The sequence below is a fragment of the Strix uralensis genome, chromosome 1 (genome assembly GCF_047716275.1).
Source record: "Strix uralensis isolate ZFMK-TIS-50842 chromosome 1, bStrUra1, whole genome shotgun sequence".
In the NCBI taxonomy this organism is placed as follows: Eukaryota; Metazoa; Chordata; class Aves; order Strigiformes; family Strigidae; genus Strix; species Strix uralensis.
Window position 1 is genome coordinate 25,786,977 of NC_133972.1, and position 26,001 is coordinate 25,812,977.

The following is a 26,001-nucleotide window of genomic DNA, read 5'->3' on the forward strand; positions in this document are numbered from 1 at the left end:
CAGAAACTTATTAGCCACTTCATTTTTAAATAGGCTTATATGTCAGTGAATGGCTGTAGATGTAGGAGCCGTATTTTATTGCTCATTGTGAGGTTTTAGTCATGGAATAAGGACAAAATAAGTATGTAGGCTTAGGAGGTGCAGCCTAGTTCTCATGTTACTGGTGTGACAGAGGTGTCCAGGCACTTGGTCCTTTAAATTTTGTGGAAACGTTGCTAGAGTGAGACTCTGAATTTCATTTCAGCATTTCCTCTGTAGTAACAGTGCTTGAACTTTGGAATCCACTTTCCCGGCTTTTGTGTGGGGAGGCAGAGCAAAATGGATGTTTGCACTGAACTCAGCACGTGTGCTGAGCTTCAGATAACAATTATTTGGCTTTTTAACATCTTTGTATTTGGCATGTTGAATCAGCCACATAGGGTTGTCCTATGTATTTGTGCACGAGGTGCAGAAAGCAATCTGGTCAGCTCACAGGAGCTTTAGCTTTCATTACCCATGTGTTGCTGAAAACTGGCTTGTGATTCTGTGGAGAGATGTACAACCTAACCCAGCTTTGAGACTGCTTCAGCTTGTGCTGGGGAACAGATTCTGAAGTGTGTGTCTAGGATGTGTCATAATCAAGGCAGTCTCTCTTAATACATGTTGAAGGAATGGGTAGCTTAGGCCTAAAACTAATGCTTTTAAATGTGTTTCCCTATGAAAATGTGGATTAAATAGGGAAATGGATTTGCAAAAACTGAATTTAAAAACTCTGACTCAATTTCCTCCAGACGTGAAGGGGTAAACTTCAGTTTCATTCACTGATTTAATAAAAATTAGTGGCCCAACATATGTTGATTGTCAGCAGACCTGAAAGAGGTCACAAACTGGAATAGGCTGTGCCTGCTTACTGTGCCTATACTGATGGGATTTAAATGCTGGCATAAACTTACATGTACACTAGCTGGATTTTGTCTTAACCAAAAGAGCTGAGTCCAATCATGCTTATAAACTGTAGCCTTGTTTTCAGGCTGCTTTTGAGAGGTGTGGATTTCCCTGGCTGAAATGACCTGCCAAAGGTTTCCCTATTTTGAAACCTGTGTACCGTTTCACAGTCTGCCTTTCCCCTGCAGAAAAGTGGGGGGTGGGGGGAGAAGAATGCAGATTAATATATTAAAACGATTAGCCCTTGCTTTCATTTTCAATTTAGTAAAAGTTGAGAGGTTTTGAGTTTCTCACTTACTGTGCCGTGAGGATTGGTCTTGCTGCCGAAGTCCTGTGCTTGGCCCATAGCTCTGTGTGCAGCCCTATTCCTCTGGCATGGGGTGGGAGGGGGGCTCAGCGCCCAGGTTACAGGGGAGGGGGACTTGAAGGGTAAATCTTCACTGTACACCGAAGCAGCCTGTGACTGGGGGGACCCGCTGCAGGCATTAACGATAGCCCGTGTTGGAAAGCGCTTAATACAAATGAATCTGCCATTTTTATTCCTAGTCGTTGGAAGCTGATGTTTGGCCTTTCCACGCTGCCCTGAATGCCTCCAGCTCCTCAAAATGGAGGCTGTTTGCTGATACAAAGGCAATCAGCAATGCTGCCGGAGGGCGTTCCCTCCCCACCACTTTGCTCCTCCAGGCTGTGGTTCTGCAGTGGCCCCAGCCAGCGAAGTGCATGCTGCTGCGGGGAGGAGGGGCAGGCTGGCCCCTCTTACTCCCCCGCTGGCTGTCCCCACCACTTGCTTTTACGTCAGCACCGGCCTTTACACCTGTAGTAGTATTCCTATCACTTCCCCAACATCGGTACAACAAGCCGTATTAGGGAACTGAGCTGACTCCTGAGCAGCTTTATAGATTATGGACAAGTTCAGGGTAGTCTTCAGCCAGATCAGCTTTCTGATGGCACTACAAGGTGCTAATGCTTGCATGAGAGAGTTGACTAAACAGGGGGGATGCTGATCGGGTGGCAGTCCTTTAATAGGAGGATTTTCTTGGGTCAGCCTTGAGGCAGTTGTGAACCCCCTGCTACATACGTACTTGCAAACACAAATCTGTGAGGTCTTATTGTGTGCTGCATCATGGAATCGATGAATGCTTTGTATAAGTTTTTAATCTCTTTGGAAGTAGAGCTGACTTCCCCTGACTGCTTCCACGGTGCAGCCCTGGGGACTTGTAATGCTGACTAAACTGGTGGGGAGAAATGGTGGGACTGGGATAACTACCTGAAGCTGAGAATCTCTCAGGATTGCATTGCTTCTGTTTGGCACCATGAGACCACAGTTCTAAACAGTGATCTCTTACAGTAAACCTTGAACCACATGTGCCTTGAAGTCCAGAGTATTGCTTGCAGTGAATTTGCTTGCTCTTTTTTCTTCAGCATGTTAAACTATGCTGCTAATGGAAGAGCGGTCTTTATCAAGAAGAGGCATTGGTCCACTGCATGAGCTGAACACAAAGTCAGTGTTACAACGGAAACCTGTAATAGTGGGTTCTTCCCTTGTTCCTCAGTTTACTGAAGCCTTCTGCAAATATCTTATAACGGAGCTCTTAACACTTTCAGAGTTGTTAAATTGTGATCCTTTATCTTTCAGATTTGCTGCTTGTCTGGCACTGTAACTTTTTCACCTGTCTTCTAACTGACACTAGTTTTCTGAATCTGGCTTTAATGAACAAAGGTAACTTTGGGTTAAGGGAAGAATATTAATGTACAGTGTAACTGGGGCTTCTGTTCACTGTAAGGGTCTTTTGACCTGCTTATTAGTGGGGGCATTGTTCTGGTAAGCCATTCCAGGACCCATCCTGCCAGTCTTCTGCACAGGATTAATCATTTCCTCTTGACCTCCTGCTCTCTTTTCCTAACATGTTGCATTGATCAGAATCCTTAACTCGCAAGTTTGCTCCTGTTTTTTAAAACTGGGAGGAAAAGGAGGGGGGAAGGAATGCAAAGAAATTAGATATAATGTCTGCTGTTAACATTCTTAGTAAGCTTTTTTCCTTTTTTCCTTCTTGACTCCTCCCTTCTCCCAAGAAAAGAAATCCCTTCCTGGTATGTATTAGCTCCAGATCTCAAGCATCTTGAGTGCCCCTGTTACACTAGAATTACTTTTTTAGCATGCAACTTCCTGCAAGATCAGTTTTGCTTATAAAGGTCACATTTAAAGCTTTACCTAGCTGAGGCTTTCAGCTACTGATCTACCAGATTAAAGCACTATATTAATCTTCTCTATCTGCAGTATTTCCATCCTAGGTAAGGCAGCATCAAGAATACTGCATGTGACTTAATTTCCCTCTATTTTTTTATGCCAGCAGAGGAAGGTACTTAAGAGATCATATAGGGTACCTCTTAATAGAGAAAATGCCATGTTTGTCTTTACTGACAACATCTTTGATAAGCCTTTAAGGGAGCTGTTGACTTTAAAGTACAAGGGTCTGCTGCCAGCCAGTCCCAGATTATATCAGCAGCAGAAAGGAATACTTGTTCTGTTTGAATTACGCATGGGTCCCTGTATTCCCCTACTGCCTCTGGCTGGCAGCTGAACCAAAATTCCCAAAGGCAGACCCCTCTAGACTTCAAATTTCACTTCTGCCTGAGCTAGTTTTTCTGACCTACTGCGTCCAAGTGTAATCTCTTTTTTAAGAAAGCTGCTGTAGCTTGTGCTTCCTTTTCTAAGGTGTTAATGGCAGCTCCAAGGGAGAGAGTTAAGCTGAAGAAAGCCAATGGGATGAAAGCAAAGGTCTGGTTCCTCTTCTCATAGAACCTCTTTCTGTGCAGCTGCATGTCAGACACAGTCTTCCTCTCTTGGCCCTTGCTTTTTTCTAAGCAGAAAAGAAAACAGTGGTAGGACTTAACATCTCCTAGAAATAAATCATTTAACCTTCCTTGTATCTCTGAACAATGATGCTGGCTGATAAGCTGTTCTAGGTTCATGGCCTTGCTCAGATCAGAGGGATGCTAGATATCCATGTTCCCAAGAGTATTTTGTGCTACTCAGGGATACCTGGGGATTCATATTTGACCCCCACTTAAGCTCTGAATGGCTCCAAAGGGGACTGAGCCATGTGACTGCCAAAGCATAGACCTGCACACACATTTCTGGATAGTGGAAAAAACAAAGGTAGAAGTAGACCATGAGCTGGAAAGTAGAACTGGATGTTGTTCTACTGAAAGCAAACAGACTGGAAGCTCTGTCTCTAGTGAAACTCAGTTGCATGGAGTGAGAGAGCTGACTAGAAAGCTGGTCCCCTAAGCCCTTGGAGTCTGAGATTGAGACACAATAGCCCTTTGTTCTTGAAACTGTGGGGGTTACTAGGTTTTAACTGCTGGTTTTGGAGGAAGCTCCAAATTCTGTTTTGTTTACTGCCCTCAGGTAGGTTCTTCCCAGTAAGAAAACTATGATGGCTAGTAATGTCTCCTTACTTCCCAGAGCAGCCATGTTAGGACCAAGCAAAAAGATCACATCACAAAAAAACTACCTTTTGGTTGCTTTGTGTGCATCACAAAGGATTCGGAGGCAAGAGGGCCTTTCATGAGAGCATCTCTGTGAAGGTAGAAGTGGGCTTGTTGCCTGCTTGGTAGTAGACAAAGTAAAACAAACCGTCTGCACTGAAGGATGTTTCAGGCTGATAGTTCTGGCACAGTGCGTAGGAGGTCTGTGGCTAGGTGAGGGGAGCTGTATGTCTTTCCTGCTTCTCTCAGAAGGTGCTGTGGGGTGGGGGTGCTTTCAGTCATGCCCAAGACTTTGCATTCAGTAGTTGTTTTTAGCTGCTGTTGGCCACCACACCCGAACATCCAGGCTATTGTCCCTTGCTTCTGCTGGTGGCTGTTGGGCTCTCTGCTGGCTCCCCTAGCATCTGGCTCTAGTGATAAGAGACACAGCAGCAAAGATGAGGAGGGACATGCAGTCACAGAAGGGGGCCTCTTGATTGCCCCTGGTGTAACTCCCAAAGGTCTGTCTTCCTTCTCTCTAACCTTCACTATAGAAGGCTACAAGATGCCTTACTGTCATTAGGTGATACCAAATGAACCCCTTCAGTTGGGGTGTAGAAGGGGATAGTTGCATAACACTATTCTTTTCATGTGTTATCTTGGACTGTATTGGCAGTTATTACCCTATTCAATCAAAAAATGGCCTTTTGACTTATTTCTAAAACTTCAGCTGTGGGGCATACACAGGATTGTTTTCATCATTGAGGCTGGATGCTTGCAAAAACCATTAGTGATTCTCCAGGAGTTTCTTACGAATTGTTTCAAGTTTTAGGGTGTTTTTCATCTACTGTAAACTTGAAGACCTGGCTCTGGTCTATTTACAGAGATGAGAATGGAGGTCTAATGGAAAATATTTTTTTTCTAGTATAAGCAGAGAAGGTATTTTTCAGTTTCACATGGCAGCCAGAATAGGGCTGAGGCAAGATCAGGGCTAGTCAGTCACCTGGATGATTCCCATCTTGTTCCACTGCCATACTGTGTTCTATTGAAGAGCAAATGACTACCTGTTAGTGCTAGTCCAGCATTTGACTGCTGGTTATGGTCCAGAGAGTATACCTGAACCCCGCAACCCTCTTAGGGCATAATCTTGTCTTAGTTCTAGCTCAAGCAATAAACTTTTTTCCAGGAAAGAAGGTATCCAAGTAGCTGGATTTCATAAGCTTTTATGGGCAGAAGCTGTGTCAGTGTAGTATCCCATTCTAGAAATAGCCACCTTAGTCTGAAACCAATGTCATAGCAAGGCCTCTTTTTAGCTTTATACACCTTACCCCTTTCAGGACCATGGAACATAGTGCAGCAACAGCTGTAAGAGTTACTTCCAGCTGTAGATTGCAGACTTGATGCAAGCTTTGGTATTTTTCTTGGAGGGAAGCTTACAGTGGTAGAACCTATCTTCTCTCTAAGAAAGAGTGGGCACACGCAGGTTGCATAAAGTGAGGGTAACACTTCCATGGTGTCTCAGCAGTGAATTTGAGCTTGTGCTAATGTAAGTAAACCAGAATGCTAACCAAGCAAAAAGTCAGTGCTGTTTTTTTTTTTTTCCCCTCTGAAAGGTCTTGATGAGGAAATATGTGTCTTTCAAGTCTCTGTAATATAAGGCTTCTGGTTATTTGTTTTGCTCCTTCAATGCTACCTGGATTTGGGTACCTGCAGAAAGAATTAAGATCAGCTCCCTGTCTGTATCTCTTAATTTGCCAACTAGATTAACTTTGAAGTTGCTTTCTCTAAGAAATTGCCTGTATGGTCTTACAGTGTTCTGTTTTAGTAAATATTCTTTCACTGATTGGAGCATTTAGCATTAGGTTCTTTGGAGAGAGGTCTTGCTGCTTGTGGTTAGCTCTGTGACCAGTATATAACAGTCTATATGTTCAAATGTCTTATACTTGTATTGGCTGTTCAATATATTTATATTGAACCTTTCCTAGAAAGGAAGGGTGTGGGAAGAGAGGTTGTTCTGCTCATCCTTACTCACTGAAGTATTTAAGGTGTTGTGCTTTTCACCTTGCCAGTGAAAATACTCATTATATTAAAAAGCAAACAAAACTAAAACCAAAACACATCCGGGTGGCTAGCAGCACAGGGATGTATTTTTACTCAAGTAATTAATGCCTAATTGCAGGTTTCTGAAAATACTCCTCCCCCCCACCACTAGGGGTTGTGGATATATGACTCAGTCCATGCCTAAAGTCACTGCGGTGACTAGCTGGTAATGCCTGATCCTGGAACACTGAGGTATAGGATGGGGAGGGGGTTCTTCATTTTCTGTTTGGACAATTTTGTCCCTAAAACACAAAGGAAAGCAACAGCTTTTAATTTTATCACCCTTACAATAAAATGTGGACTGGGTGACCCTTTTAGATTAAGGAAAGTGCTTGAAATTACTTCAAAAATACACACAGAAATGTCTTAAATACACAGAAGTTTCTTAACAGCTGATTGCCTGCAAACTGTTTTGCATGTGTGTACATGTGCTCAGCTGCTAATGGAGGATCAAACATGCTCTTCAAATGTAGCTTGGTTGTGTCAGAAACCCCTTTGATACCTGTGCTGCTCTTTGCCAAGCAGCAGTAAAACCACCCCTTCCTAGGAACTTGGAAGCAGCCAGACCAGAACTCGTCACGTACAACACAGACATTCAGTGGGGCAGTTTATAAGGACCAGTTGGGAACTATTACCAGAGGGCAGTAGCAGATGAAACTTAAGATCATAGAGGCTAGAGAAAGACAAAATAAGAATCTGGCCTTTGATACCTCAACTATGTAAAAAAAGTGATCATTAATGGGGATACAAAGGTACAAAATGCAGTGTTCTGGTCCTTCCTCAGTCTGAAGAAGCATGATCTCCATCTCAGATGTATTGTTCTAAAAATACACAACTAAGTAAACTGCTTTCAACTGTAATTTCTGAAAACTTCAATCATTTCAGGAAAGAAATAGAATATTCTAGTATTCTCTAAAGTGCATTAATATTCTTAAATTTTACCTGCTCACCCTGCTAGATGAATAAAAGCTACTTGAATGATTCAAATGCTTGAGTGTCTTTGCTTTAAAGTTTGATAATTCCATATTCATTATTTGCACTTGCAGCTTCACAGTACAAACTTGGTCTGGAGAGATTAAAGTGTTAGTTTAATCTTTGCCTTCAAGACCTTAAACTCCTCCTTCCCTCCCACCCACCCGTTTCAAGGATAATATTCCACTGTGCCAGATTGCCCATATTGCCACCAGAAAATTGCTTGGACCACTTCTTACAAAATCAAAGGTCAACTCCATGCCTTGGTGGCAGCTGGGAAACTAATGATTTAATGCTGCTTTGACCTTTGGCTTCCTAGTCCGTTTGAGTCTGACCCAATGTTTTAATTTTCCAATACTGCTGGGCAGTTGGCTTTTGTCTGTTTCCAGATGTAACTTGCATATTGAGGCCTGTTACTGAAGTGAGAACAAAACAACAAAACATCTCGGCCTTCAAGGGGAAGGAAAAATAACAGCACCTAAATGTTTTTATGCTACAAAATACAGCTGTCCAGTGAGACCGACTCTTCCACAGCTAACAAGGTCAGGTTTAGAATAACAAAATGTGAATATTTGTCCACCGTTTACATCTAAAGTATTTTAACGGCAGTCTTGGTGAAATGCTGCTTTTCTACAGGTCTGTAAAAAGTAACAGAGTGAAAACAGTAGCTCTCTTTCTGCCCTCAATCTCTCCAAATCAGTATTTCTTTTTATTGGAAGAAAAGTCAATGTTCCATCTGATACCGGGAGACATCAGAAAAATAACCAGTTGGTTCTTGAAAAAGCACGTGCTTTCTGTTGGTGGGGGAATAGAAGTGTAAAGTGAGATGGAAAGCAGTTCTGATTGTGACTAGGACGTTCCTTTGGGGGGAGGTGGGGGTGGGTTTTAAGCACTACAGCATTTGGTCAAGAGTACTTTGTCATGGATTTTTGCTGTATGCAAGGTTTTTGCAATACCGGTAGTTTTGCAGCCGTTGCCAGTACAGTTTGAATTTGCTATTAATGGTGTGATAATGTTGGGATAAGCACCCTAAGGTGACCAGCTTTTTATTCATGAAAAGCCTGCTGATTGTTTGGAAAGACTCCCCCTCGAGTACTGATGCATATGGTAACTCCTCTTTGCCTGAAAGTGCAAATCTCTTGTTTTGTCTGGTCTGTCTGCCCATCACAAGTACCAATCGGACTTGAATCCTGCCGGAACTACACTGCAGCTCTCAGAAGGTCAGCTCATACCCGGGCTGGTGTGTGAGAGGTTAGTTTTGCAGAGCAGATGGGCTCCTAAAACTTTTATGGTCTCCAGTCAAATCACCTCAAGCTGTAATCTCATTAAATCTTAAGTGAATCAGTGGGTCTGGTTATTACTTGAAAGCAGCGTTACAGGAAGCGATGTTCCTGATGCAGTAGATCTGTCTTAGTAGTAAGCTACCAGAGGTACTTGCCTGTGTGTGGCTTTTAAAGCTGCTCTGTTACTTTGATAGAAAAGGTGGTATGTGGGGTGCAGCAAGTTAACCTTTCGGTAGAGGACAAAGGTAGAGATGCAGCTTTCCCTGAAATCTGTGTTAATTTAGGGAGTTTTAATTCTCCCTTACACTCTTGATCACACACGCCCAGTACACTGTCCCAATAAGCCATTTGTGTCTTGGAATAAATAAACCTAATAACTTATTTAGGAAACCAGCAGTGCTTAGCACTGTGCACACAGTTGCTGAAAGAACTGCATGATGATGCTGTCCAAAAGCCTGGCCTTCCCCCTTTTTTTTTTTTTTAATTCTGCATAACTGTCTTTGTGAGTTCCTGTGCTAGAAAACACTACATAGAAGAATATTCTAGAGGCATGCAGTGGCTTCATGGAAAATCTTTTGACCAAGCAGACTTGACTCGATAGGTTGTCTTGTGCTTGGAAATCTAGTTAAGCATGTTCTGTTCTTCTGCCTGGATTGTCAGAAGTATTTTTCTTTTTTGAGTGAATAAATAATATATGACCTCCTCAGACCGACTTCTTAGCAGGCAGAGGATGTGTAGGACTAGTTAGCAATACATAAAAAAACTAATGATCATGGCTTAACATGCAAGACTTGTGTGTACACAAGAGTGTTCATAAAAACTTCCAGCTGATTGTTCGGAGAGGATAAAATTTCTTCTGCCTTGCCTACTTGCTTCCTCTTTGGGGTGGGGGGGAACCATACCTTGTGTAAACCTGGCCTTTTGGTGAATTGGTGTACCTAAACAGCAGTCACTCCTGCCAGCGCTTGTCAGAAATAGCATGTTTCTAATGCAGGTGTTCATGGTGCACTTCCATATGCCTTATGGCATCCTTCCTTAGAATTGTATTATATATATAACAAGGCAGCGTGGATTTTGCCATAAAATAGGTTTTTTTGGTAGTAAGGCTGGTGTGTATTTTTGTCTCTGAGAATTGGGCAAGGATTTAAACCTTTGTAGCTATCCCTTTTCACTTCATTCTTCCCTTCACTGATGATTGAGCAAGCCTTCTATACTTAACATTTCTCCTGAATTAAAGCTCAAACAAGGCTACAGTTAAAAGTTTAGGGTAAGGCTAACTTATGTGCACAATACAGAAGCAATCTAAAGCTAGTGTTATGTAGAACTGTTGGTGCTGCTATTGGAAAGGCTGGTGCTTTCAACTGAAGGCTTCAAAGTATTTAAGTATCTTAAAAAATCAAAATGCTTTCAAATTCTTAAAAGGTCCTTGAAATATATCACTGAACCATGACAGGGTGGCACCAAACCACTACAGTTTGGTTAGACTGTTCTACAACAGAGTTTATTTGTGGCTTTATGAATGTGTACACTATATACTTAACCCATGGGAGCTCCGTGAAATGGATTAAAAATAGAGTGTATCAATCATAACTTAAACCTTGACTGGGGTGGAAGATTGTCCTCGCTCTTCCAAAACTGAGACAATACTCAATAATGGGGTCTATGGCACAGTGACAAAATGCACTTATTGGTGTTTCTTATTCACTGTAAACACCTCAAATCTACCCTGCAGTTTGAAGGAGTAGTAATTCTGCTTCAGTTTTTACTTAATTGAATATTCATCCTGGAATACTTACCTCTTCCCACCTCTCCCAAATTCAAAAGGAAAGCAATCTTAAGTCCTCTCCATGAGGAAAAGGGCTATTACAGTAGAACACCATGCAACACTTAAATCTATGACAGAAAGGCAGAAAGTATTTTTGGGGGGAGGTTTTTCTTTTTTAAAAAAAGACCACTTTATGTGTGTGGGAACCATAGGCTTTAAACTTGCTTGTGCCTGTATCTCACCCACTTGGAAATAAGTGTGAGGCATGTGAGTAATTTAAATTTTTGAAACTTAGGAGGTCTTTCTTGTAGTCTGTTGCCAGAGAGGCAAACAGCTATATATAAATTGTCCATCAGGGCTTGTCTTAAATCTTAAGATAGAAATAAAAACGTCTTTCATTTTGTATCAATGGTTTGTAAACAAGGGTTTATCTGTTTTTCTTACTGTTCTACAGTGATAGAAAAAACTATTCTGCACAAACACTTTTGACTTCCTGGAACAGGTCTCCTTATTCTTACATGGTTTTTCTTTTATGATTTACAGTACCTTTTTGGCAGTAACTGCAGAGCTGTGTCATTATATGATAGATGGACAAGAATTTACTCATTCACTCACAAGGGATTAAAGAGTAACCTGCAGTAGTGTTTGTTATATGATTATTGAAATGCCCTGTGGCTGTTAAGACAGCTAGGTCTTCCAAAACAAACTTCAAATACTAGAGTTTACTAGGAAGTAATAAGAGTGCCAGCACCCATAGGATAACACTGCCATGAGGAGTCTTTCATAAAATGCGATTGTTTAATCCTTTTAAAAATAAAGAGTAATTGTAACAAGCATATCAATCTGACGAATTTAGTCTGGTATTGTACTACAAGCAGCAAAGCTTTGATCCTCAAGGACAACATTGTTTCTCTGAGTAAGATGCTCTGGTGTATGTGCTAAGTCCCATGCTGGGAGTAAATAATGATTATTTTTGACATGGATGGGACAATTTAATGGAGTTAACTGAGGAACTATGATACAATATATAATAACGCTTTTATAAACTACTGCCTCATGTCTGGAGCAAACCAATATTTTTTTTTTGTCCTGCAATGCAATTCAAATTTGTTTTTGCTTAATTAAGATTCCTCGTTTATGAGGAATCCCAACTGAAACCTCAACATGTCGTAATTTTTCTTCCTGCTCTAAAACATGTGTACTTAAGCTAGTAAAAATTTTACACATGCATATTTTTAGTGTGTGAGCGTCTGAGAGGATGATGGTATAGAGGGAGAGCTTGAATGCTTTTTGAAAAGATACTTTCCAAATGTTCGTGTCAGCCATTTTTGGCTTTCAGTGAAGAGAAGTTCCTTCAAAGGCCTTATTCTGTAAGGACTTGGTATGTGGGTGTATAGTTGTAAAAATAGTGTTAGGGACAGAGTAAGGCAAGAGGAGCAGGGAACGCAAAGAACAGAGTAGGCCAATTCAGTGCTGCCTTTGTGCTTTCCACAAAACCTGTTCCACATAAGCAGTAACTAAAAACATTGCAGTATAAAACACTTGGAATGGGTTTATATGTCAGTTTTCCCAGACAACCGTCTTGCCTGTATTTCCTAATAAAAGCCTATAGTTGGTCATATTCACTTTGACCTGAGTTTGATGTGCATATGGCACCGGTGGTAACTGGACTTGTTTAATAGGCATGGATTGTTTCACAATTAAAGAAGAAAAAAAATAATTAACAGCTCCTGCTGGGGGCGTTCAGTACCATGGCTGTTCTTGTTACAGCTTTCCTCTGAAGACAGAAGAGGTGCAAGGCAGAAGTGGGAGAAATAGCAGAACTGCACTGTTCCCATCAGACACTAGCCGCAGTAGTAGCCAATGCCTAATGCTGGGAGAGGGAAGGGGGAAGAAGGATGACATTTTCTTCCCCCTCCTGCCTGCCTCACATGCTTGGCCAACTGGACAGTTTCCCACTGAGAAAATGAGTGTGAGGGAGGGATTCCTTCCTGTGATACCCCAGGTGATCAGCTTATGCCCTAATGCATAAATTTCTGCTGCTGTTAATTAGTTTTACTCCATAGTTTAAACTGCCATAGGATCACTATGGTTCTACTTCTAAACTTAAACTGATAGAGGCATTTAACTCTTGTATATGTGAAGAGTCTTAAGTCTTAACCACAAGTAGTCATTGCAAGCAGCCTAATCCATTCAGTAATTGCTATCTCTGTAGCAGTATTAGCTTGCATAATACTAGGTAAATCTCTGTTGAAGAGCTGGTACTGGAAATGGGGGGAGGGATAGTGTCTTGTACAAGTATGTGGACTGATTCTTGCCTACCAGGCTGTTACTCATAAACTGGAATTACCAGAGTCTAGTAGTGATGGTGCTAGATATCTGAATTGCTTCATTTTGCTAAATGTATGTTAACCCTCTTTGTTAAAAGGACTTTGAGATTTGTTAGTCTAAAAGTTGATTTTTTTCCTTCATACTAACACAAATCCTCCTTTTAAAAAAAGGTATAAAGAGATGCTTTTTTAAATTCTGTAGAGATTATGTAATGTTATTAAATTAAGTGAATAGTTGGTACAGACAAACATCCCCCAAATAGAGTATGCACTTGAAGATAGAAGTTAAAGATGTTGAGCTACCTCATATTTCTGGTTGTATATTAATGGTACTTCCATGTCAGAATGGCTTTATCTGGAACATCACTTTTTGAACACTGTTCTCTACTAGTTGTTTTGATTCTGGGTTCTTGTGTTCTTCCTATTATTGGCAGTAAGGCCATACAAGCAAGGGGGAACAACTAGACAAAAAAGCTGCGAAGTGGGCTCAGGCTTCCGAATTGCTTAGTTTACTAGTACTCTCTAGCTACTGCAGTTTGAGATTCATGTGTTGGTTCAACTGTGGGAGTTTTCAAATATGCACTTTCTTTTTTCTTGTAGCCCATAAGCAGTAGGTGATGTAATTGAAGCATTACACTGTGTGAAAGAGTAAGTGCAAACATGTTCTAAAGAACACTCTTCTGAACCAAGGCTTCTAGTACTGCTTAAAACAAAGGGGGGGAAAAAACCCACAAAAAACACACACAAACCCACCAATGCAAAAACCCCACACCAAACAAAAAAAACTGGGGTAGAACCTGTCAAAGTTAAAATAGGTAAAGCTACAGTTTCCCTGGATAAATGTGTTAGTTCTCATACTCAGTTTTTTCCTAACAATTGAGCGTTATGAATTCAAGATGGACTTTCTGACACCCCAGAGAAGCCCTCTAAAAATATTAGTGTGGATCTGTTGCACCAAAGTAGGTTTTCTTAGTGGTGGTTTGACTAGACTAGCTCTATAAGAAAATTAATCCTACAAATGACCTGTTTGTGGTGGGATCAAGAAAACTCTGGCAAACTGCATGCAGCCTGTCTGCTTAAGATGTTTCACAATTGGCTTGTCTCGGCATGAGGACTAGCTGGCCCTTGAGTGAAATCTGGGAACTTTAGGGTTGTTTGTCTTTCCACTCCCTTCCCCCTTCAAATCAAAAAGAATAAGGTTTGTCTCCAGTTTATTAAGAGACAAAACATTCTTTAACTGCTTGTTTGCATCCTTGTTGTCAGCTTTCCATGTGAAGATCCACAGTTGCTGAGGACCTGAGTGGAGGTAGTGTTCTCTGCAGTGGTGTAGGAACAGCACAGAATTGAGGAATAGAGGTTTTGAGAGGCAAGGCCTGTACTGGTGTTGGTCAGAGCAGAACGCAGGAGCCTCAAGTGTACCCTGACTCCTAGTCTAACCCTTCTTGTGCATAGAAGGAAAAGTTTCAAAAGCTCAAATGCTGAGCTATGTAACCAGAAAATGTTATGTAAGGAGTTTGTAGAGGTGTTGAAGTTTGTTTCTCTCTAAAAACAAAACGCCATGTGCAATAGCAAAGCAATTGCCAACCCATTGTGATTTGCAGCATCACTGAAATCATGGCCAAGCTTTGGCTGAGAACTTTGAGACACTCTAGCTTTGAGAGCTGAAGAGTTAGGGAGACCCAACTGAAGGGTTTGCGGGGGACTTACAGCAGTAACTTGGACAGATGAGCTTGAAAGTAGAACTGGGTCCTGACCCACTCTTAATAGCTACTTCCACAGCAGGCTATTAGCTTGGTTGCTTGAACTGTTGAATATTTAGATCCACCCACTGTCCCCTGTGCCAAGACCACCCTGCTGCTACTCATGTCATGTAGATTTGGCACAGAAGCTGCATTTAAACAGCTAATGAGTTGCATGTTGAAGCACAGGCTGGTCTCCTCTATTGAAATCTGTAAAAGAGCTGATTTATCACTGGCTAAGTAATCTACTAGCTACTGATACTCTTGCATCTTTCCATAGTCTGGCTACTTGACCTGCTGTAGTGTTGAAGCAGGTGATATGACTTTTTAAAAATAAATACAGATTTTTCTTGCACGCAGCCCCCCCCCATTTCTGTAAAAGAAGGTTGCAAAACACAGACTTACAGTTATGCAGTAATTAAATGACAGCCCACTGTGGGTAATTATACCTGTGCCACCTCAGTATTAACATTAGAAGGATATTAAGCCTTGCTTATCCCTATTTGGGAAGAATTGGAGTGATGAGTTAAGGTGGATATGATATGTTCTTCCCAGTCCATCAGTAACTGGGATCTCTGAGGTAGTACATCAGATCAGATGGTCAAGTTACTTTGCACTCATGGCTTTTAGAAAGCTAGCTGATGAGATGGGCAAAGCCCAGGTGAGTGGTGGTGTGCTCCCTCCGTATTTGGAGTGGATGAACAGTGGGGTACTGCAGCTGGCAGAGGTGCTGCTGAGAGGAATGCTTGGGATGCTGCACTTCTGGGTGAGTGGCTATGACCAGGAGCTAGAGTCATCGCATTGTTTTATTTATAAGGTTTTAACTCAAAACACAGAGGATGCAATTTTAAAGTATGCTGGAGCCAGCAGATTCTTAAACCAGCTTTGTCAAAGGTGTGACTTCCTGTCCTCTAGCCCCAGTTTGCAGCCTGTTGTCGCACCATTACAGTGATGATCTGGCCTTCAGAATGAAGTGGATCTTGATTGTCACTTCTAACTCAGGTTCTTTTGGATTTTGCAAATGCTGTTTGCATTGGCAAAGACAACTTCAATGGTCTCTGCTCCACTCCCAACTGACTGTTAATACCTCTTGGGTTTTCTAAACTTGATTAATGGACCTATGTGTCTTCCAAAAAACCTTAGCTTTTAACCTAGATGATTTGACCGACCCAATGTTGTCACCTCACCACTCTCTAAAACACGCAGCTGTCTTTACTGGCTTCATGATATCACAGCAGGATTGAAGGTAAACATCAAAAATCTTGACAGTAGTGGTAGTCAGTTTGGTTTAACAGCCTGTTTAGCTTATCAGACTCAACTTGGGTTTAGATATTGTTCCTCCAGTTACAGCTTGAGATGAATGCTATCAATGAGAAGATTTACACTGATTTCCAGCTGTGAGGTTGGCAGTACCATAGCTGAACCATGTGGCTTAGTACTGTAGCTCAGCTGATATTTAATAGATGTCATCGGATGTCTCCTTAGTTGTGGGTTCTTCAGCCTCTCTTGTGCTAGCCCTGCTGCTATTCTGATCCCAGGGTCAGCTGATACAAAACAGTTCATTCAAAAATTAATTTTCTGCTGTTTGTGAAGATCCCTCAATCTCTTCACTGAGACTGGAGGAGCGGTGAAAAGGGGAGGAAAGGAGGAAGGCAGAAGAGGTATTTCGCTTACTTGTAGAGTGGCTGTCAGCTTAAGTGGTGAAGTGAAATGACAGCCTTGAGCTGTGTGTGGTTTCACATTGGGAGCAGTGCTGGTTAGATTGGGGGTTTTAGTGAACTTCCTTCCTCCTCATGTGCTGGGCCAAGAAATACCTGCGTGGCTGAGAAACTAGAGCAAGGAACAGAACCCACTGGAGCATCTGGGGAAGGAAGGGTACTAACACTAGTGCTGGAAAAAATGCATGTGGAATTAGTTTTATTTGCACAGATTTGCATGAGTCTTAGTCATCTGTTAGCTGGGCTTTTATTATTCCAGGTAGAGTAAGGAAATCAAACTGAATTTAACAAAAGGGCAGAATGATCCTCTTGCACTTGATGAATTTAATGGATCAAACCCCATCGCTGTTCATCCAAGTGGCAAAGGAAGGTAATAAATAGCTAACTGGTTTCACTAATCCCACTTGGTATAACTTTCTGTGCATGCTGCATGCCCTGTGTAGTATAGGGCTGTAATGCTTCAAAGGTGCCCATATTCTTGTAGAAATTTTGTTACTAGAATATTGACCTGAATTAAGGAATTAACTCTTCTCTGCTGTGGAGACCTTTCTGAAGTTGGTGTACCATTTCCCATTGCCACTGGGTACAGTGAGGAGAATTGGTGTTAAAACAGTCCCTTTTGGTGGGAGTGGAGCATTAAGTCAAAACACAGATTCTAAGAGTTATCTGATCATTAACTGGTACAGAAACATGAGGTTTCCAAGTATCTGAAAGTGAAATGTTTCAAGTGTACTGGGAAATAGTCTGCAGTTCTGATGTGTATCACATGGCTTGCCCTTGTATCTTCAGTGTTTACAGTTAGTATTTTAATTCCAAGAGTTATATCAGTGCAGAAGTTAAGGTTCCTAAAATGCTACTCTGATAATGGTGTGAAGTAAGTTAACTGTAACAATTGCTATTAAAATGGAAACTAAGGACCAGCTTCCTACAGAGTAAAAATACTACATCTTTCCACTTAAACTTGACAATTATCTGCACCAAACTTTGAACTGGTCATCCTGAGTGGTGTACTTACACGGTGTTTAAAAAAATGAATTTGCATGCATGATGCAGGGAAGCAGCATTTTCTCCAGTGTGTGTGTGTGGGACAACACGGAATGGATGGGACACAACCCACTAAACAAGCAAAGAGTGCTGAGGGAGGAAGACCAAAATTCATTGGAAAAATAGTTTATACTGAACTCGTAGTCATCTAAGCCTTACACACTACCTAACAAAGCCACTGGTGTTTGAGTTATTGTCAAGGGATCTAGATAATAAAACACCTTCAGTAATGGAAAACTTTAGGCTGACTATGGTGAGTATGATTATTTTTTTTTTTGGTCATAAACTCAAACTATGTTAACTTACAAATGCCATACTGAAAGTTTTCCAAAAGCAGAAACCAAGAGGCTACTGTTTTGTCTGTAGACTTTTTTAATTGTTGGTTAAGATTAGAGTAGCTTTTAGAGCATCAGACTTCAATAATGTGACTTAATGTGTTTTTGCCTTGTACAAATTCTTAATACTGTAGGCTTAAATAAAATCATTGCAAGACACTGAAATGTTGTGACAGAAAACAAATGCTTAAACACGGTAGATTCAACATGCTTTATTGGCAACTGCATGCATATATGCTCTTAAATGTGCTCTGAAATGAGAGAAACGAAAGTGTTTGCAAGCTGGGAGGAGAAGGGAACTGAAAGAACGTTTATTTAAAACACAGGTTAAGGATAAGTCTCCTCAGATGCTGTTGCTGCTGCATTCTCCTCTGTCATGGTGCCTACTACATTCCATTGCTTTTGTCTGGGCTTGGTATTTGGGAAATTTTGGTGAGGGCTGGAAGGTGGGGGGCGCATGCTGGAAGCTGGTCAGCAGTAAGGAGAGGAGCGCTGGTGTGGGAATTGTGGAGTGGGGTCAGGGTTTAACTTTAGTGGCCATTCATCAGATGATGATTGATTGCTGTGCAGTCCCAGGGGACGTTTAACAACATCTCCGCCCATCCCCCTGCCCCCTTTGAAAGCAGATGGACCAAAAAATGGGGAGAGCGACACCCAGGAATTCCTGCTGTTGTAAAATGTTTTTACGGTGCACTGTACAGCCTTTCCTGAAGCAATCACATTTATGGCCTTGCTGTTGTATTTCTTGGGCTGCTGTGGCTGTAAAAGATGAATAGCCCTGTAATATGGTTCACTGATTCTGTTTAAATTGAAGTAGGCTCCCTTTATTGTTTTGTGTCTAAAATTGTATGCCACCAATTCAGGAAATATTTCCTGTTTGGGAAATAATCAACCCATAGCTGATTTATTTTGAAATAAATCACTTTTAACTATCTCTAAAACTGTTCCCCTCTTGCTTTTGACTTCTCTCTTCATTTAATTTTGGTGGAAATTCTAAAATACTAATTAATGCAGTGAAGCAGTTCTTCAGAAAAAAAAATCTACTAAACTTGCTTATGAATCTTTTTTCTGTTACTAGATAGTTACCAAAATGGGTGTTGGAAAGGCACCAATTTTTATCTTAAAAACAGTTGCTTCTAAGTAAAAAATACAATTGTTTTATTTTTACTTATTTAATTATGTAAACAAATCATTAAATGCAATTTACACAATTCTGAATTTCTTTGAAAGGAGATCTCTGCTTTTCTTTTAATTTCTCTCTTTCCTTGCTGCCTATCAGAACATTTGTGTGGTTTGGAAAAACCTACATGTTTGAAGATTTTTGTTTACAAAACATTTTTTTCATACATTTGGGAAAATAGTGAAATTAACAGGACAATAGTTAATTTACAGCTTGATGGATCTTTTGACTGTGTCATCTCTGCCTCTTCAGATAAGGTGGAGAGGGGGGAAGTTTTAGGACTTGTCTTCAAGTACCCTGGTTTGTGTGTAGTTTGTTTTTTTTCTTTAAGCTGAGTATCCTAAACTGATCTGTTATGGAAGACTTAGTATTACTCTACCCTTCCTTCCCACTGCCCCTACCCATCCACATTTCAAGACCAGTCTTGTTATTTGTCATATAATGAGCATAGAAGGAGCGGTATGTTGTTATATTAACAGTGCAAGTGAAATGTGGGGTGGCCTTTTCACACTGCTGAAATGGAAGAAGGGGAGTCTCTGCCAACCTTTTAGGTATACTACAAGTGCATCAAATCTGAATTGAGAACACTTGTGTGTTGTCCTACTTACATTGTTGGTATGAATTTTTTGCAGTAGGTCTCGCTTGGGAGTGGGGATGTGTGTATTGGCTTATTTTTTTCCCCCTTCTATTTAGAAACGGGCATAGAAACTTAATCTAGCAGTACGTGACCTTTGTGGCCATGACCTAGGGACTGGGATGTGAGCAGGCTTGAGTTTAACAATAAATGCCTGGTTGTAGTTGCAAGCACAGACAAGCTGGATGCTGTGCCCCAAGCTCTGTTAGCCCAGCTGGCACAAACCCCCCTTGCTGTTGCACCCTGCACAGCTGGGTGCTTTCCAGCTTAATTCTCTGGGAGTGTGGCCCCACTGCTGGGTAGAGCTGATCTATGGCCTGTTGGGAATGCTCCTGACAGTGAGTATGTGGGATTGACCACAGGAGAAGAATTGCTGCTCTTGTACCTCTGCCAAGTTTGGGGTTTCTGTTGTGGCCTTTGTGTCCAGAAGGGAGTTTCTGGGGGGTTCCTACCTAGTTCATCTTGAAGCTGGCTGACTCTTCCAGTCTTCTAGTGGTTAGCTCTCTTCTGCACTGAGAGCAATAGGGATTATGAGTTTGTGTTTCCTCCTGTTTGTATTTAAGGTAACTGTTTTAAATAACAGTGTAATGATGGAGATCAGTCCATCGCTGTCTACTTCTTTTTGCCCAAGCCTGTTAACTCCTTTGCTCTCAGATTTAAGTCTAGGTTGTTTTCACCATTTTGTTTACTAAGAAACAAATATGAGGCTTTATCAATGACTCTGTAGTGTTTACCCAAGATTTTTCCCTGCCATGTCCTATGTAATCCGCATATTTCTGAAGTGAGATTATGACTCTTGTCTGTCTTCATTCTAAATTCAGGAGCAGTGGTTTTCACCACATTTTGGTGGGTGGCAAGAGGCAACTGAACAGTTCAAACTTTGTTTCTCTTTGGTTTGAATGGCTGGATGATTCTTTACCACTGGATGCTGTTACCTTGCGGCAGGAGGGCCCCGGGTGACAGGGCTGATCTGTGGTGTTTTACTGAGCTTTTGCTTCTGGTGTTGACTATTTTGGAGGACTAATAACAGATTTAGCTTGCTTCTGGACTTCTGTTCATATGGTCACCATTTTCCTTTCAGCTGCTCTGCTTGATTGAGGCCCCAAATCCCTGCTGTATGTTTTTAAAGTATATCAGATTCATATGACTTAACTTGATACCCTGTCTTGGTTTTCATTCTCTCTCAACTTCTCAGTTGTTAAGTGGAGTCATTCAGCAACATGTAATAAACATTCCCTGTAATTTCAACAGCAAAATTACAGAACTGCATGAGAAAGTGAACATTGTATACAGATTTAGACAACCGCAGTGTAAAAACAAGGAACCCTCTAGTTGAGGAAGATAATGCATTTGAATAACACATTTCAGAGCCAAGGCAGCTTCTTATTTAGAAAAGGCAGATGATCTGAGACACTGCTTGATGGTTTAGTATTTGAACAGAAGCAAAACGTAACAGTCTGTTCCAGTTTTTCTACAGCAAAACTTTCAAAAAAAAAAAAGGAGGGTTTGTGCACACATGTCAGATTTTACTAACACACACATACCCCTTTGAGAAATTAATCCATATACCGCTTCAGCTGTTGCGCTTATATGAGTTTAAAATGTCACTTTATGCAGCACAGGCAATCTGAGGGAATCACCTGTCCTGTCCTCCCCCTTCCTTTTAAGGGAGAAGGGAAAGGGGGATGTTATGCACCATATCATGAACTGTTAGCTGGAATTGGGAGTGACTGGATGACAGCTGTGAGAAGACAAGCATGTCAAACATTTGTCCAATCGTTGTTCTGCTCTTGCTCCTTTCTGCAAGGTAGATTTCAAGTAGCTGGTGATTGAAAAATTGTAGTATGAAACCTTGTTTGCCATTTTTGACTGTTCTGTGGCAATATAGATTTTCTAATGTCACACTCCAACAAAAATAGTGTATGTAGTTAAGAGTAAGACTTAGAATGCTGAACTTTTCTGTGTGGAAGTATTGTACTCCTTCACTTGCATCTTTGAAAACAAAACAGCTGATTTCTGCTTGCCTCTAAGAAAACACACATCCATGGAAGATGCTATTTCTGTGTCCTGCTACCCTCTACTGGGTGGAATGGGAACAGTTGTGGCTGATGAATGAATCCAGCTTTATAGGCTAACATCTTGTAAGATGTCATTGTGTTTGAATATAGGGTTTTTAAGTGCTTTGTGAATGGAATGGGGTTTTAGTGGTTACCCACAGTTCACTGTAGCATTCTGATGGGCATGCTAATGTTCCAGGCTTGTTCTCCAACTCAAGCATCTCTTAAGTACCACTAGCATAGAAACAGTATGTCATAGTGAAGCTTTTTTGCTTTGCTGTTGGGAGTGGCAGGAGGGACTCTTGCCTAATATTGTCACCCTGAACATAAGGGATTGGGGGGAGGGGGGGGGGGGGGGGAGGATGCTTCTTGGCATGCATATTTTGTTTTTCCCTTCTGGGAGGTGGGTGTGGTGGTGCTGCAGTTTTCCAGTGCAGTGATTATTAAATGACCCACTTAAGCAAATGTGGTGTTTGTGTATGCAGGAAAAGTCTTCACCTGAAACTTGCCATAGATGACATCTCCAATCTGCAAGTGTTGGCAGATGGCTTCCGCTCTTAAGAGGAGCTGATGTGGACACTCTTCCTAGTATTGTATTGCAAAGAAAACAATGACACTTCCATCTAACTTAAGAGAATGATTTGGAGCTTACTGGAAGAGATAGCTCGTCCTCTGTGGAGAAACTACTGTGAAGTCTTTGCCTATTGCTACTGCCTCTAATCATCTCCATTGTAGCTGAGCTGTTGGATTTTTTCATCCTGGCACTGTTTTCTCTTTAATTCTTCATTAGATAGTGATGCAGATATTTTTTTTCTTCTAGGTACTGCATTTCTACTGTGATACCTGTTCTGTCCCCATATGTCGGGAATGTACCATGGGACGACATGTGGGTCACAGCTTTATCTACCTCCAAGATGCCCTACAGGATTCCAGGACTCTCACCATTCAGCTCCTGGCAGATGCTCAGCAAGGACGACAGGCTATTCAAGTAAGATACTTACAACTTGTACTTTATTTTCCCCTCCTTCTCCCTCTGCCTTCCCCAGCTTGTCTGTTACAGGGCAAGGTGTCAAGGCACAAAGCTCTCTGCTTCTGCTGTCAGTCTTCTCACCCCTTCTGTTCTCAGATCTCTGACAGAAGTGGCTGTGGAACTGAAAACAAAGTGCTGTTATATGAATTTTGCATTCTTGCAGCATAATCCTGTCATGTAAATTACAATATATATGAAGCTCTGTACAAATGCACTTGAGCGTGAAGCATTTTGAAGAAAGTTCTGATCTTGTATAGCAGTGCTAAGCCTGGTTTTGTTTTTACAACTGAGACTTATATTCGGCTATCTTTCATGCCAGTACAGTATCTAGCGCTGTAACTACCTATGACTCTGTGTCTTCAGTGTTGCCACCAAATATAAAATACTAATCAGCTGTTGGATTAGTGTGAAAGTTCTGACCCATCTGTGCAGAGAATCTGGAGCTATCTCTATACAAGAATTACTCTGCCCACACAGCTGCCTGTTATTGTATCTTACCTCAGCTATGTGTTATAATGCAAATACAAATACTAGGCAAGGACTGGAAGGAAGGTAGTAGAGTGCTACAAACTGCAGAAGGAATTTACATAGGGAATTAAGTTGCAGGGATAGGTAGATAGTTACTTTTGCTGAATGATATCTAGCAGTAACTATTATGATATTACCAGTAGTTTTGCCTGTATAAAGAGACTTAAGATGGGGAAAGCATAGTGGGAAGCTACGTTCCACACTACCTTCTAGTTTTGCTAGCCTCAGATGCTCTAGATTTAAGCTGGTTATTCTGAAACTCAACACTTCTATGTGATTTAACTAATAAGATTTTTTTGAGTAAACATTGATAGAATGCCACTTATAGGAAGTAAACTTACTTTCTGAATTCGGTGTACTTTCTTGGCACATGCATGGTACAAACAATAATAATTAAAACCCAAGCAAACCCGTTGTCCACCCATCCTCGCTTGTTTCCAGTAGATGGGGATTTCAGTTAGTCTCTTAAATTTTCTTAATAAATAGAAGCTGTTAAATCTATTGCTGTTGGCAGTGACCACTCTTTCAGTCTTTCCTAGATCACTTTCCTGCAGCACTGTGGAGTTCCTGTGTACTCTGGGCAGGCCATTAGATGTACAGCTTATGTGTCTTAGGGACTGGCTGTTTTGAAGTGCTCTGTGACAATTTTTCTGCCTCACTGGGTAACAAGAATAAGCCATAACTTTTAGCCTGTCAGATAACTATAACTTCAAGCTTTTTGAGTGGGACAGGAGCAGCTAAGTTTTTTTTTTTCTCTCCTTAAGTCTTTGCGCTTGTGGAATGAAATAGTAAGTATTATGATGCTATAGATACTAAACTGTTGTTGATGTCTCCCTTTAGCTTGTGATGTTAACTTGTTACAACAGAAGAGCAAACACCCAAGTTTTTGGAGCTGGATGGCTAACTAAAAACTCTATCTTAAGACAGAATCCTGCAAACCTTAGCTTCTTCCAAGATTTGTTTAAATTGGATCATAAGGCTCTTCAGCAGTATCCATACTGAAACATTTCACATGTCCCCAAAAAGAGCAAGAAGGAAGGGATTATACTAAAGAACCTCACTGGTGCAGTGTTCTGAATTTCTGCAGGCTGTCCTAGACAAGGGCTTGTCTGTTAGTAATTAAATTACTGCTTCTGACCTCCAGGGCTCTTAATCATCTAACTGGTGCAGATAAATCATCTAAGAAGGGACTGTCTCTTGGAGTGGAAACCAGCAGAATATCATTGAGTACTACTCTTGCATAAATGCTTTTGTGCCTGCTTGCTTCCTGATGGGTTTACTTTGCTCGCTGCCCCCCATTTTCTTCTGGCTTCTATGTTGGAGGCTTCTGCCATTGTGGTGAGCTGACTACTTGGTGATGTTACAGGTAAAGGGTGGGTGGTACTGACTGCGCTCACGTAACCCAAACAAGCACCTCCAACTGAACTTAGTTTGTACAGCTTTTCCCTGGTCTAACTACAGCCCATCCAGGTTAAAAGGCTATCTTGGAAGTGTTAACTGGGCAACTTCCATAAAGATTCTGTAAAATGAACATGCTTTTCAAGAACTGAGTTTTTTATTAGTTTAGTGAGCTTTTTAATCTGGACTGTTGTACAGAAAAAGGATAGTGAGTGAGCAGATCACTGATAAAGTTGAGGAGGTGGTAATCTCTGTGTGTATATGCAGGAACAGGAAGACTATACGACTCAAGACAGCTACTACCTGAGCAACAGTTATAGAAGAGCATGTGATGTAGTTAAAAGCAGAGATGCCTGACTCAGGGGTTGATGCAGTGAGCCTGCAGCATAAGACTCTTAAAGTTTTCATGGAGCAGAGTTTTCCTTGTTCTTGGAACGATAGGACTGTGAGGCTATATATTTATCCTAGGGAGGAGACGGCATGTCAGCATGAATTTAAACTCTGAAGTAACTACACTCTAAATTAAAAGAAATTGGCTTGAGTGCTTTTCTTAAAGTTTGGAAGAGGTCAACAGAATAAATACCAGTACAAGATGCAATATGAGGAACACAGACTGGACTGCTAAGAGGCTTGAAAAATAAGAAAGAAAAGCCCCACTTCTTAGTGGGACTGATTCATACTGCTGTACTAGTAACCCTTCCTTAATAGGCTCTGAAAGTGATAGCTCTCTGACATGAGATGGTTGAGGATGGATGAGGAGGGGTAGTTGAGAGTAAAGGGGAAAAGGTGGAATTTGAAGGGCATTTCAGAGAGGAAATCAAGCCATGAGTCAACTGGCTGGAGAGTATCTGGTTAACCGAAGTTGAAGGCTTTTAGGAAGAAATGTTTATTTAAACTCTTCCTGCGGCTTTGGAGGAAAGATTGTTTTTCAGACTTTAAAAAAAAAAAATAAATGCTGTGAGTTGGGATACATTTCAGCCTCTTGATCCACTGAAGCCTGATGTAGTCTGTCACTCCTGAAAAGTCCAAACCTCACTTTTCAAAGGAGTTGAAGTTGTCTGCAAGAATTAGTAAGCCTGGCAGCAAGAAGCTTGCTTTCCTCCTCAGTGAGGTTCTGTAGCAATGGAAAGCTTCCCTGCTGCGCTGATCCTGGCCTGGATCATATATTTCTAAGCCTGTCCCTAACACAAGGAACTTGTGCTTGTGTGCCTGAGTGGTGAGCTGATCCAGCTGAAAGGGTAACCTTTCTGTGGGAATACTTTTTGGCTGGGTCAGCCCCTTGGTTGAGTCACTGCAATGCTACAAGGACTGTTGATGGTGCCAGGGAATGGAGCAGAAACACCCAACTCTGTTGCTCATAGGACCTCTTTCTTGTCTCAGTGGAAAGGTATCCTCCTTGCAGGGATACTTTTCTAGCCTTTTCAGAGACTTGAACTGATTCACAGGATGATATGAAAGCCAAAGTTGACACTGGATTAATGGTGTCAGGGGAA

General features: G+C 41.3%; 1 protein-coding gene across 2 annotated transcripts in view; it reads left to right on the forward strand.

Annotated features, from left to right (window-relative positions):
- Positions 1 to 26,001, forward strand: part of TRIM71 (tripartite motif containing 71) — a 56,331-nt gene that overhangs the window by 18,988 nt on the left and 11,342 nt on the right. For both annotated transcript variants that reach the window (XM_074891731.1, XM_074891732.1), the window contains one exon: positions 22,373 to 22,540. In XM_074891731.1, coding sequence (XP_074747832.1) covers positions 22,373 to 22,540 — 168 coding nt within the window. The remainder of the gene's footprint in view (positions 1 to 22,372; positions 22,541 to 26,001) is intronic.